Below are 14,498 nucleotides of genomic sequence, written 5' to 3'. Positions count from 1 at the left end.
TCAGGAGATCAACGTAGATTAGTTGTCCAATCATGAGATAAAAGCTCTTCGACCTGAGTCTCAATCCATCAAAGAAATCTATTAGTAATTGTTGAACTTAATTGAATGCATGCTTTAGAAGTGTTTATCAGTGTTATTTTAGCTACATTTTTTTCTTTATTGATTTATTTCTTCTGCAGAGCTTATTTGAGTGTGAAGGAACTGAAAGAGCTGCTTCATCTGAGCAGTTCAGACATGCTCAACGTGTTCTTCGCTAATAATTCGGCACGTGAGGAGCTGGCTGGAGTTGCCACTTGGCCATGGGCAAAAGAAGCTCTTACTCACCAAGGTAAGCTGTCCAGTTGCATGTAACACAAGAGCTCATGAAAGAAAGAGCACAACTGCGGTTTTATTAGTAAAATTACTTAAAATTATATAATGATTTGAAGTCTTAAACGTATATTTCTCACCTAAATGAACTGTTAATTTATGCACTGCTGCCAGTTTTGTCTTTCGTTCTTTATGCTGTCAGCAAAATAAGGTCATGCACACTCAAAGCGAATTCTGCCAACGCCACAATGACATTGTCAGTTCACCTATATCTTCTGTCCTGCATTGTATTAACATTATTGTCAGCATTACAACAGGTAAGTGCTGAATTGCCTGTAGTAAACACACACCCTGATCTGATATGGAAAACATTAGTGAACAAAAAGGTTTTTACATTTTTTTGGGTGCACAAAATAGTTCTTGGAGCTTCATATGATTATAGTTCAAGCACTGTAGTCTAATATGCTAAAATACTCTGGTCTGCTTCTATATATGTTTCTTTATTTAACCAGATAAAAAAAACCTATTGAGATCAAGATCTCATTTACAAGGGTGACCTGGCCAAGAGGTCCGCAACACATGACTTAAAATAATTTTAATAATAAACAGAAAATTAAGATAATATAAAATACAGTTTAGCTGTTCAGCTATACCACATTACAATATATTAAAAACATACACTGAGAAATAGACTGTTGTTGTTTGTTAAAAAGGATAGAGGGAAAGGATGTAATTGGGATGAGCTCAGATATTTTTAGTTCAGACTGAAGACCATTCCAGGATGAAGGGGCGGCATGACTAAAGGCTCGCTTCCCTATTTCAGTTCGAACCCGGGGAACAGTCAAATGATAAGATTCAATAAAACGTAGGGCATACTGACTTTTTGACTTATAAAGGAGAGAACTCAGGTGTGAATGCACCAGTCCCAGAAGAGCCTTGTAGACCAGAGTCATCCAGTGGGTGTACCTTTTTACATGAGAAGGCCACTCAGATCACAATGGTAAGTGAGTCTCTAACAGCCTGTAACAAACCTTAGAGCACTGTGATAGACGGAGTTTAAAGGCTGAAGACATTTGTTTGAAGCATTTATATATAAAACATCCCCATAGTCAATCAATGGTAAAAATGTTGCAGACACCAAATGTTTACGAGGTTTAAGAGAAAAGCAGGATGCATTTCAATAGTAAAATCCATTCTTAACTCTCAATTTTTGAGCCAAATTTGCTTTGTGTTCTTTGAAAGAAAGCTGCTGATCGAGTAGAAAGCCTAAATACTTACAGCTGGACAGTAAATTTATTCGTTCACCTTGTGCAGTTGTAATTAATGGTTGGTTCTGGACAGGAGTGCTTCAATTTGTGAAAATCATTAGTTTGGTTTTAGGGATGGTAATATAATGCGTATTTACCTGTATGGCTTAGCATTTTTCACATAGGAAGTAAGCATCAGTTTGGAGGTTAGTTAAATGCCTGGGAAAACAACCAGTTTGTAAAATCACACAAGAAAGACACAAAAAGCATGTTAACATGAAACAAACCTTTGAGATAAATGCCGAATAGCTAGTTCAAAATAAAAGACCAGACCTTCACAACAAAGACAGTTACGCTAGTTCTGCCTTCTGACCTCTAAAGCCAACTGGGTTCATTCTACCATGGACAATGTCATGTTAAGAAGACAGTTGTTTCCTGTCACTACATTCCCCACAGCACATGTGTTTTTTTGTACCTAATGCCATACATCTTTTTGCCTTTTTTTTTGATCGCCCTAAATCATTTCTTTAAAGAAACACATTCTTGCCTCTTCCACCTTGTTGTCTGTATTTGGCTTTGTGAGATTAATGGGCCGTAATCTCAAGCATAAAAGAAAACACTTGCAGCACGCATAGATTTCCCAGTAGATTACCTCTTAATCATTACAGCCGTCCACAGGGAGGGAAGAAAAGGAACTCGACAACAACCAAACAAAAACAAAAGAAGGGCATTACCCTGTTGCCATCTCCAAACTGCCAGCTTATTTTATAGTACCCATCGTTGCTGTGTTTTAAAGCTCATTAAAGTGGTCTCAGTTAAGTCCAGCTCCTTTAAAAAAACGAGATTTCTCTCAAGCAGGAAGGTTTCTTATATAAGTCCCCCCTCCCATTGGTCCAGGATGCATGATCAGACATTCTGGTCTTGGCTTTTTGGGTTATAGCTTTTGTTAATGAGATCGTTCTGGCGTATGTGTAGAACGTGAACTTTTAAACCGATGTTAGCATGAGTAATTAGCGCCAACTTGATTTTGTGAGTTTGAATTTGGTGGTACGTTTTCCTGAAAAACCAAACAATCTGTGATACTTGTTAATATTCGACATTAATGATGAATTTGCTAAACCTTTAGATGATATGATAGATTTAACTGTATTACTAATGTTATTTTTTACTTTTTTATTTGTAATACACAGTGTAATTTTTTGTATATATTTTTTGGGTTTTAAGCCTGTTTTATTCATTGATTTAGCATTCATTTTACTAGTTTTAAGAAGTAAAATCTTACTGTAAAGTGTTTTAGAATTTCATTTGTTAAATAAAATTAATTATGTATTATTTTAGACATACACTACCTGACAAAAGTCTTGTCGTTGATCCCAGTTGTAAGAGCAACAAATTATGACTTCTAGTTGATCATTTGAAAAGTGGCAGTAGGTAGATTTTTCAGATGAATCATCTGTTGAACTGCATCCCAACCATCACAGATGAGACCTATTGGAAACCAGATGGACCCAAAATTCTCAATGAAATCAGTCAGGTTTGGTGAAGGAAAAATAATGGTTTGGGATAACATTCAGTATGGGGGCGTGCGAGAAGTCTGCAGAGCGGATGGCAACATCAACAGCATGAAGTATCAAGACATTTGTGCTGCCCATTACATTACAAACCACAGGAGAGGGCAAATTCTTCAGCAGGATATTACTCCACATTAGAATTTCTAAAAGAAATTATGGTCATGGTGTGCCAGGGTCGGCCTGCCCAGTCACCAGACATGAACATTATTGAGCATGTCTGGGTTAAGATGGAGGAGGCATTGAAGATGAATCCTAATAAACTTGATGAACTCTGGGGGTCTTGCAAGAACGCTTTCTTTGCCATTTCAGATGACTTTATTAATAAGTGATTTGAGTCATTGCAGAGATGTATGGTTGCAGTCCTCCAAGCTGATGGGAGTCATGCTCAATATTAATTCTTTTTCTACTGCACCATGACTTTATATTCTGTACTGTACATTATTTCTGTTAAGTGCAAAGACTTTTGTCTTAGCAAAGTCAGACCTTACTTTCCTATTTAAACAATTACAAGTCAAGTCATGATCATATTTTATTTTAGTAAAATAAGTGTAATCTAGAGGCATTTGCCTTCCATATAAGCCACTTCTGATACCAAGTGATCAACTAAAAGTCAAATTATTATTTGTTGTTCCTAAACTTGGATAAACGACAAGACTTTTGTCAGGTAGTGTATATCTACAGTTTCCTACATTTGAACATGATGATGGAAACTGCATTTGCATTATTTTCAGTACCCCTTATGTCGAGTCAAGTATTTCTGTCTGTGAAATTGTATAATTCCGCTATTTCTGTCTTATTTGGTAAGCAGCCAAATAATAAACTTGATAATCCAGTCAGTAATTACCAAATTAATCCCTTTAGGATGGGGTCCAGGTCTTGGTCATTTTTTTAATTGTCTGAGCCCAAGGAAGATCAAATTAAGATGAAACAATGGACCATGAAATGTTCATATAAACAACTGACCAGACTGTTAGGTCTTAGGGTGTATTTATACTTGGCAAGTTTGGTTTGATTAAAGTGAACTCTGGTGTGTTTAAGAGAATAGTTCACCCCAAAAAATGAAAATTTACTCACTGTTTGCTTACCCTCACATGGTTCCGAACCTTTATAAATGTCTTTTTTTTCTGTTGAATACACAAGAAGATATTTTAAAGAATGTTAGAACCGGGGTAACACTTTAATTGAAGGGGTGGTTACACGCTTACTGCAACTGTCATGAAATGTCATTAACTCAGTTATGTAACTTTAAATGCAAAGGTGACATAGTTTGAGATGTCTTTGTTGCTTGACATACTGTATACAAACGCATCATAATCTGTCTTTGTCTTTGTCATGATAACTTGAGATTACAAAGACAACATAACTTTTCGTAATTATTTCATAAACATGGTTGTCATTAGGCCATTATTATTGTGTCTGAATATTTTTCTGATCACTTGTGTCATTAAAATTTCTCACTGAAAGTGTCAATTCTCAAATCATTTTACAACAGTATCATTAATATTTACATTTTAATGACAAATTTGTTTTGTACTACAGTAGAATTCGATACAAATATTAATGACTTATACAATTTATGACACAATTAAAATGGCCTCATGAAAATCATGTTTATGAAATATTTATGACAAGTTATGTTGTCTTGGTAATTTCTAGTTGTCATGACAAAGACACTGACAGTTGTTTTGCCCTTTTAATGTCCAGTTGTCATAACAAAGACATCTCAAACAATGTCATCTTTGCATTTAAAATGTCATAATTGAGTGAATGACACTTAAAGACAGTTGTCATAAGCATGCATGAAAAAATCTCATTCATAATCATGATCATGAAGGTTTTACAACTGTCCTTTAACACCCCCTTTAAGTAAAGTTTTACAGAAAGGGTAACAATTTACATCCAAGGAAGAAAAAACATCTACCTTTGAAATCAACGATTACAGGTTTCCATTTTTTTTAATACAACAGAAGAAAGAAAATCAAACAGGTTTGAAACAAGTAAAGAGTAAGTGAATGATGACGCAATATTCAGTTTTGGGTGAACATTTCCTTTAATTTAGATATAAGTGATTATCAGCTGAGAGATATGGGCCAGTAGGGGCCTTCTGCACCTACTGGTAAGCTCAGAAAGCTGTTATCATTTATCAACATGGTTAATCAGCTATATTAATAGAGACGACTCCAGATCCACGTCTGTTTTTACATTACTGTGACGGTTGGGTTTAGGGTTGGGGTGGACGTTAATAAATACCATTAATGGGAAATTTAATAAATAAAAATAATAATTCTCATTAACTTCCATCCACAGCTGAATGTGATCTATAGCTGATTAAACATGTGGATGGATGATAACAACCTTCTGAGCCTACCAGTAGACGCACAATGCTCCTACTGGCCCATATCCATCAGCTGATAACCACTGATAACGCCCATTCAATCAAGTGATAACATTAGAATCGGCTGTCCGAACAAGCAAACCAAGATTAAAAGTATGGATTTTGGTACACTTGAATGTTAACACCTCTGATTTGCATACAGCTTACAATCCGTAAGGAAAATTGTGATGACCCGCTGACTGATTTGGTTACTGCTCCATTACAAAGTTGCTTACAAGGTCTATGTACACTTGTAGTCATTATGCCTTCTTGACATTTTTGACTTTTGAGACAGACCTGGTAAAATGTCTGTCCCTGTTTTTAAACTTGGCTGAACCCGAATGTAAATGTAACATGTACTGTACATAGCCTGCAGCCCCACAATCAGTAAAATAAAATCCTGCTGTTCTGTTGACTGATTTTTATTTAAGGATTTGTCTAAAATGAAATATTGCTGAAAGGAAATATTTATGGAATTTGTATGAATTTGGAACCAAACCTACTGGGGTCTGGGGTCAACCCTCTGCTTTTGTAACCTAGTGGACCTCCAAAGATCTCTAACATATCCCACATTATAATCACAGGTTACTGAACTATGTCCAATTGGTTATTTAAAGGTTACAGTAGTTATAAAGACTTGATCCAGGCCAAATAAACTGAGTACAAATATTCAAGTGAAAAGATATATCCTTAAATTCAGAAATTTGTTTTGTTTTTTTCAACAGCTGTAATGGCTAATACAGATTCCAGAGGTGGTCTGAAACATAAAAGGTAGCATGACTGACTGACTGCACTGCTTTGAATCACACAGAGATATGGCCTCTTTCTTATTTTCACAGCGATATGGCTCCGTTCTTGTTATGCCCATAATCCACCTCTTCTTTTGATTTACCATCATGTCAGAAACAGTGCGGCAAGATGATCTTTGTCCGCGAATGTTTCTGTGGACCTGCATGGAGGTTAAAAAGTGAGATTAGTTTCTCATAAACTAAAGGAATTGGGTTTACGGTATGGGTTTGGGCAACAGCCTGCCGTGGTTTAATTCCACATAAATCATGAGCTTATTTGCGAGAGAACCTTGAAGTCTTGTGTTGAGGAACAAGGTCGAACTACTTCTCTGAACGCTTTAAGTGAAATCAGACCATAGCATGGATTGCTGATCTTGTGGTATAACTGTAAACGATCTGTGTCTGTCAGACGTGTCTCGCCAAGCTCTGTCCGTTTGGCTGAACTCCCATAAAACGTGGATATTTCCTAAATAATAAGCTCAAATCCTGTACATCCGCCAAAAATGGCCTGTCTGTGATGGCGAAATTCAGAGAAGAGAGTTATATTTGTATATGGCCATATGGTTTTTAATTACCAAATTTTATTTAGTTTTGTTTAGTTTTTTGTTTTTGTTTAGTTTTTAAATGTCACAGCGGTTTAAGGGTTTTATTGCATTGATTTGGATGTAAAACCAGATGCCAGTGTGGTACCGTTCAGCAGGTGTGGGATTTTAAATACATTGTAATCTTCTGAAAGTGAGCAGAACATTAGACAACACTGATAACAAGATGTACTGTTCTTTCGAGTAATCCTAGCCATGGTGGTCCCATTTTACGGGATAGTGCGCACTGTTTTTTGCAGCAAATTTCATACTAAATAAATTTCATATACTCACAGAGTTCTGGCTTTGGGATTAAAGAAAATCTACACCCGTCAGGTTAAAGTTTCTGTTGATGGATCAACCACTGAGATGTCACTTTGTGTCATTTTTCAGGTGGAATGATTCTTAATCCTGCCTACTTTGGCACCAAAGGGCACAACAACACCATGATCCATGAGATGGGTCATATTTTTGGACTGTACCATGTGTTTAAGGGTGTGAGCGAACGCGAATCATGTGATGACCCCTGTCAAGAGACCACCGCATCGATGGAGACAGGAGATCTTTGTGCGGATACAGCACCAACCCCAAAGTCTAAAGCATGTCATGACCCTGATCCAGTCAACGACACATGTGGCCTTACCCAATACAAAAACACACCGTACAACAACTACATGAGTTACACGGGTAGGATCAGTTTACTACTTCTGTTCTGCAATCAAACATTTCTGAGCATTATTTATTTAATGTCACGTGATCTCATATAATTTTTTTTTCTGTATTCATTACAATATTTTTTGTTTACCTTTGCTAGGAAAATTGCTATCATATATTTTGGTTACACTTTATTTTGATGGTCCATTTGAGCATCAGTAGACTGTCTACTTAATATCTGTTGATACTGCTCCTTCAACAGACATTTAACTGACTATATGAATCTTTGCAAGTACATTTCAACTTATACTAACCTTAACCGCAACCTTAAGTCTACTTATAATCTGATGAGAATTAGTTAGCATGTGACCAATATTTTTACCATGTTTTTTTTTTTTATTATTTATTTTTTACCACGAAACAAGTTGTCATTTAGTGTAACATCAATAGAATGTTACAAAAAATGGATGTCAGCATTTTTAGAACATGAACTATTGGATTAGATGTTATAAGAATCTTTAATGATCACAGTGCAGCCCCAAAATGCAAATTGATTGTTGTTTTAAATTTTTTTATACTTTTATGGATTTTACCCTTTTGTCAGCATGAAGTTGTTAAAATAAAATAAAATAAAATAAATTTAATAAAATATACTTCAAATAAATATATGATTTAAAATGTAACAAATGATCTTACCCATGTGACTCATTCTTTTATTTTATAAGAACAGGTCATAACTAGTTATATATAAATAATTATTTTTTATATATATTACCCAAATTATTTAAGTAAATTTTCACTGTATGTCCGATAATATTTTTTCTAAATAGATTGTTGTGTGTTTTATGGTATCCTGTTATAAATTTGAACGTGCATTGTTTTCCTTACCAAGTATACATAGACTTTACATGAAACATAAGATCATAAAAATTTACTTAAAAGTCATGGAATTTTAGATATAAAAAAGTGTATGAACCCTGATTTAATATGCTTTATATGTACAATATAAATAATCAAAAGAAAAAAAGAAGAAAATTCCAAATGTAAAGATTTCAACTTTTTATTTGTTACAGATGATGACTGTACAAACCATTTTACACCCAATCAAGTAGCTCGGATGCACTGCTACATTGATTTGGTCTACAAAACCTGGGTCCATGAAAGAAAGCCCACCCCTGTTCCACTAGCACCAGTGGTGGTTGGTCAAAAAGCGGACTCTGTCTCCATTCACTGGCTGAATCCAATCAGTGGGCCGCTTGCCCACAGGTAAAGTAAGGAGCATACATAATGCTGGCAAAGAGGAAATACATATTTATCAGTACAAACATGTATGCATTTATGTTACAGTATTCCTCTTCGAGTAAATTAATTTCTTCTTTAAGAAATCAATGGATTTCCATCAGATTTGGTTTTTAAAAGCCATTTATACTTGGCCACGTAAACACATCTAAAATATAAATAAACTCATTCATACATAATTTCTATGCCATATAAATATACACTCTAAAATGACTTCAAACGTAGAAACTACTTATTTAAAATGAGTTGAAACAACACAACTCTTTAGCTTTTTTTGTACAATTTAATTGATTTATGTTCAATCCACTTAAATTTGTAAAAACTATTACGCTAACTTAATGGATTTGTGTTGGACAACATGAAAGAGTTGTGTGGAGCTCAGCATTTTTTACAGTGTATAATGGGCATAATATTCATGATTATGCTGCTTTATTATAAATATAGGTCATGTTTAACTTCAGGGTCCAAATCTCACTATTAGCAAACCATTAACTCTGAATTCTAGCTCAGTAAACTCATAATTGGCCTCTTATTGATAGTTATTTGGGGAGTAGTTAAGTTTTGGGTAGGATAAGTGATTTATGTAAAATGAACAATGTACAGAATATGTAAAATATTTTGAGACACATTTCATTTTATATATCATCATGTTTATTCGCTGTTTCATGGCTGTTTTGTGTGTTTCTGTGTAGGGAGGGTGATATGAACTGCCAGCTCTGCGATGAGAATGGAGCTCTCCATCAATATGCCCATGAGGCCACTTCACCTCACGCTTGTGACTCCACTGGATACTGGACGCCAGAAGAAGCAGTGGGTTAGTAATTTACCGCAACATCAGTAGTTCTACTATAGACATATATTTGTGCAAAACAAAAAGTGATATAAAAAATTTACAAAACATTATTTTGCTTTTAAATTCAGGGTCAGAAATGAACTTTCTGGTATTTTCAACTGCGACTAATATAAACGCTTCTAATTGGCAGCTGCAATCATAAGCTTAACAGATGCCAAATGCTGCAATACCGTGCTTTTTTTTACATAAACAGATATACAGTGCACAGAATAAATAATATAACACTTTGCTCAGTTATTTCTCAGTAAATATAGACCATATATTTTGTGCCTTTAAACAAAACACTTGCATTTAACAGTTATTTTCATTAAAGAGCTTGGTCATCTGACATCTTTAGGAATATAAAAATAATGCAAATAAATTCAAGTAAATAAATTGAAAAAAAAAAACTAAATTAAATTTTATTTGTTATTATTAAAATTTTATATAATTTTTTTCCTAACTTATTCGTTGGGGTGTACATATTTTTGCACCATGATGTTAAAGGTGCAGTAGGTGATCTTCCACAATGCTAACAGCTTAGCATAAATCTCTAAATCACAGTCCCTCCCCTGCCGTCTAAAGCCACGCCTCCTGAAACACGACCACAGCAAAAGAACCAAACTGACATGCGATTTCAGAGTGAATATTAGAGTTGCATGGTAAACAATATAGAGAGAGACTAGGCTGAATAGCAGTATTTACTTGTGTTTTGTTGTTAAACTAAATAAAATCTACATTATCTATGCTGTAAAAAGTCGTTTATAAAAATGAAAATAGTCTTATCAATCTTTCATTGGAAGATTTTAGTGGCTGAACAACACTTCTGTGAAGATAGAACTAATTTGTAACAACAACATCTACCGTTACATCAGCTTTGCGTGAAGCTAAAACAGTTTAAAACAGAACATTACCTGTCTAAGTAAAATCCTTCAAACATTGTGTCATCCTTTCTCCAGCATGCAAAGGTAACTCCAATATTGATTCAGGTTTTTGGAAAGTTTTGATTCAGCATATTTTTACTGATCGCGCACGTGCTCTCTCTCGTGAACGCGCTGCAGTCAGCAGAGCTGCGTACAAAAGGCTGCGTAGTTGTTCAAATCTGCATTTGCTGACAGACAGATTGGGCTACTTATCAGAATTAAGTGAGATGTCGGTCCGACTTTATTAAATTGGATGAACATTTTTTAGTTTTATGCCTTACCCAAAATATAAAAATACATATAAATACATTTAGATCATTTACTTTAATCATTACTATTAGACTGTGAAGAGACTTTCAACCAGCACAACAAAAAATGCTTCTGAAGACAATCACCTACTGCACCTTTAAGTAATTTTGTTATTATTTAAATAATTATTTCCAGTTTTGGCTTTGGTACAGAGTAATCTAATGATTGTACAGACTTATCTAATTGAATAGCACCCTGTAGGAAGAAATAATTTAAAAGAAAGATATGTAAGGGGTGTACTCATTTATGCTGGGCACTCTAAATGAACCTCTGTGATCTGGGAGTTTAAATTAATTTCACAATTCCCTTTAATCACTATAACAGCTTTAGAATATGTGTGCATGCAGGGAAAGTTTTGACCTTCGTATCTTGAATTTCTGTGTTTTTTTTTATTTTATAAATTTTGTGGCTGTTTTTGCCATAAACACCAACAGCATTACATTTCAACATCAGGATCCTACAAAGTTCTTCCATACGCATGTCATGAATTGTATGATGGTGAGCGCATGACAAAAACACTGTTGGACGTGTTCTTGATCCTCAACACACCACTGAATATGTCACGAATGATCGTCAATGTAAAAAAGAATACCTGCTCTTTGATTAATGAGGATAGAGAGAATTTAGCCCTGGCTTCTTTCTCCAAGCTTGTGTATTCACATTCAGGTGGATCGTTCAGTCGCATGCGGGCCAGGTGCGTGCAAGTCTGGAAAAATTTAGGGAATAAATCATTAAATCATAATTGCCAGGATAAAGAACACTCTTTTTGCCATCAATGAATAAAAAAGACCCTTGGCACAGCGTCAAGTTTTGGTAATATTGGGTGGTGTCCAGAAGCGGCCTGTCATAAAAAAGCGATGTGTATCCTGTGCAGCTTTTCAACTTTATTCCACACGTAACAGATGTTACTGATTATTCTAATCAGAAATCGCTGCTCTGCCCACTCACTGACGTGCCACGGATAAGATTGTGCTTTGAAAAGTCCACCCAAAATGTGGAAATCCTCTCCTGGTATGTGGTCGTTTTCATAAAGCGCAGTATCATGAGAGAGGTCGAACATAAAAATCAGCCAGTTAGGTGGTAGTGGAGAGTGATTTTTGGCCCCGAGTCTTGTTTTGAGAAACAGATTAATGAGAAACGAAGCCTTAAATTTGAAAATAAAAATATACGTCTCTAAAAAAACAATATCTTTTCGATATTAATGATGAACGAGATTTACTTCCACCGGTTCAGGGTCGTAATAAATTACGGTAAACTATTGTTTTTGGTTTATTTTTAAAAACGTGATGAAGTGCACTATGACTACCTAATGTGAATTATTTTGTCGGTCAGTTAATCTCGTCAGAGAGACTTAAAGAGCAGTATGACAGCACTGTTTGTGTAGTATGAAATAATGCTCACAGTAATACCGCTGAATCATTTGATATCTGTATTAGCGCAGGCCAATTCAATACCAACAAATCATACTTGGATCTCAGATCTCACATCTTGTAGTGCTCAGCTCCTTCTAACCTGGAGTGTGTTTCCCAAACAACGACATAACTCGTGGCTGAACTATCAAAGTACGATGCATCGTTTGGGTAAAGAACGATGTAGTGATGGGTGTTTCCCAAAAACGTAGTTTCTCTGTTGCAGATCTGTCGTTTGAACCACATTAGTTATAACATAAAACAATCATAATGACACTCTAAATGGGGTGGAGTAACCACTTCTTTAAAGAAAAACTTAGTGCAGATTATATTATTTACATGCACACACAATAAAAAAATCCAATATTATTTTTTGTTAAAAATACATCGCTTTCCATATGAATTAAAATATATATAAATGCCACATAATGGGTCTATTTTCAATTACAAATATAATTGAGAATATTCCATATTCTATTCTAAAACTTAAAACCACTCCTCTAAAACTTATTCTAATTTCATATATAAATCATTTAATCTGTTAATGGTTTTAATTTTCAGTAGGCTATTACAATATATTTTTGTTTTCACATGCTTAGGAGACGTAATGTAAATTCCGCTTTAAATTAATAGGTCACCTATAGCTTTTGTCATGAGCCATGGCTGCGTTCAAAATGGCATAAAAGTGCACTATGAAGGCAGCACAATTGTCAATATAAAGATAGCTAAAAATAAACTGTAAGAAAAAACTTGAAAATAAAACCTAAAAGAGATGACTTTAATGTTTTTTTTTATTATTCCAAATTTAAATGTTGGAATAATCTAAATGATTAGGGCATAGAGGGATAACTAGGAATAGAACACAACCAGGGATTATGCTTCTAACTCTAGAGATGTAGTTGCAAGCGTTCAAGTTTGTGACGCAGTTTACGAATGTTTGTTTGGAACGACGAATTTGGAAAACGCCAAATAAATGAACTATGTTTGTAATGATGCAACTCGTGACCTTAGTTGGCTAACAATGGTTTTCGGAAACACACCCCTGTACCATAGCCTTGGTTTGTATTATAAGGGTGCTTTTTGAGAAATAACAACTGATATTGTAGTAAAGGTTACAAAATGAGACCCTGGACAGCAAAACCTTAGGTTGTCTTAGGTTGCACTGGTATATTTTTTTCAATAGCCAAAAATATATTATATACAGTAGGTCATAATCATTGGCTTTTTTATTATGCCAAAAATCATAAAAAAAAAAAAATATATATATATATATATATATATATATATATATATATATATATATATATATATATATATATATATATATATATATATATATATATATATATATAATAATTATAGTAGGCGATAATTATTGGTTTTTCTTTTATGGCAAAAAATCTTTAGAATTCTTTTTCCATTCTATAACATTTTATACATTTTTAACTATATATATATATATATATATATATATATATATATATATATATATATATATATATATATATATATATATATATATATATATATATATATATATATATATATATATATATATATATATATATATATATATATATTTGTATATATGTATATACAGTTGAAGTTGAATTATTAGCCCCCCAGAATTATTAGATCCCCTATTAGGATCCCCTATTCTCCTAATTAGGTTAACTACGCAGGTTAGAGTAATTAGGCAAGTTATTGTATAATGATGGTTTGTTCTGTAAACTATAGAAAAAATATATAGCTTAAAGAGGCTAATAATTTAGACCTTAAAATATCTTTAAAAATTTCAAACTGCTTTATTCTAGCCAAAATAAAACAAATAAGACTTTCTCCGGAAGAAAAAATATTATCAAACATACTGTGAAAATTTCCTTGCTCTGTTAAACATCATTTGGGAATATATAAAAAAAAAGAAAAATCAAAGCAGGGCTAATAATTCTGACTTTTACTGTATGTAACAACCAATGTATTAGTAATGTGCGTAGTAACACTTTACAGTAAGGTTGTATTAGTTACTGTTAGTAAATGAATATAAGAGTTGTTTATTGTTAGTTCATGTTAACTCCCAGTGCATTTACAATAATTAAATTTTTTTTATAATGCATTAATAAATGTTGAACTATGATTAATAAATGCTAGTATTGTTCATTCTTAGTTCATGTTATAAAACTGAAATTAATACAAAACTTTATT

At 33.8% G+C, this 14,498-nt stretch overlaps 1 protein-coding gene across 8 annotated transcripts in view; it reads left to right on the top strand.

Moving 5' to 3' along the window:
* pappa2 (pappalysin 2) overlaps positions 1-14,498 on the top strand; it is a 131,430-nt gene that overhangs the window by 50,341 nt on the left and 66,591 nt on the right. For all 8 annotated transcript variants that reach the window (XR_012392833.1, XR_012392831.1, XM_073927493.1 and 5 more), the window contains 4 exons: positions 180-328; positions 7,264-7,557; positions 8,598-8,790; positions 9,516-9,637. Coding sequence is in view for 6 of the 8 variants with exons in the window: in XM_073927493.1 (XP_073783594.1) it covers positions 180-328; positions 7,264-7,557; positions 8,598-8,790; positions 9,516-9,637 (758 nt within the window). In the remaining 2 variants the exon portion in view is untranslated. The remainder of the gene's footprint in view (positions 1-179; positions 329-7,263; positions 7,558-8,597; positions 8,791-9,515; positions 9,638-14,498) is intronic.

This window comes from Danio rerio, chromosome 2, assembly GCF_049306965.1.
Source record: "Danio rerio strain Tuebingen ecotype United States chromosome 2, GRCz12tu, whole genome shotgun sequence".
Lineage (NCBI taxonomy): Eukaryota > Metazoa > Chordata > Actinopteri > Cypriniformes > Danionidae > Danio > Danio rerio.
The sequence above is the reverse complement of the archived record's forward strand: the minus strand, read 5'-3'. Positions and strand labels throughout refer to the sequence as shown.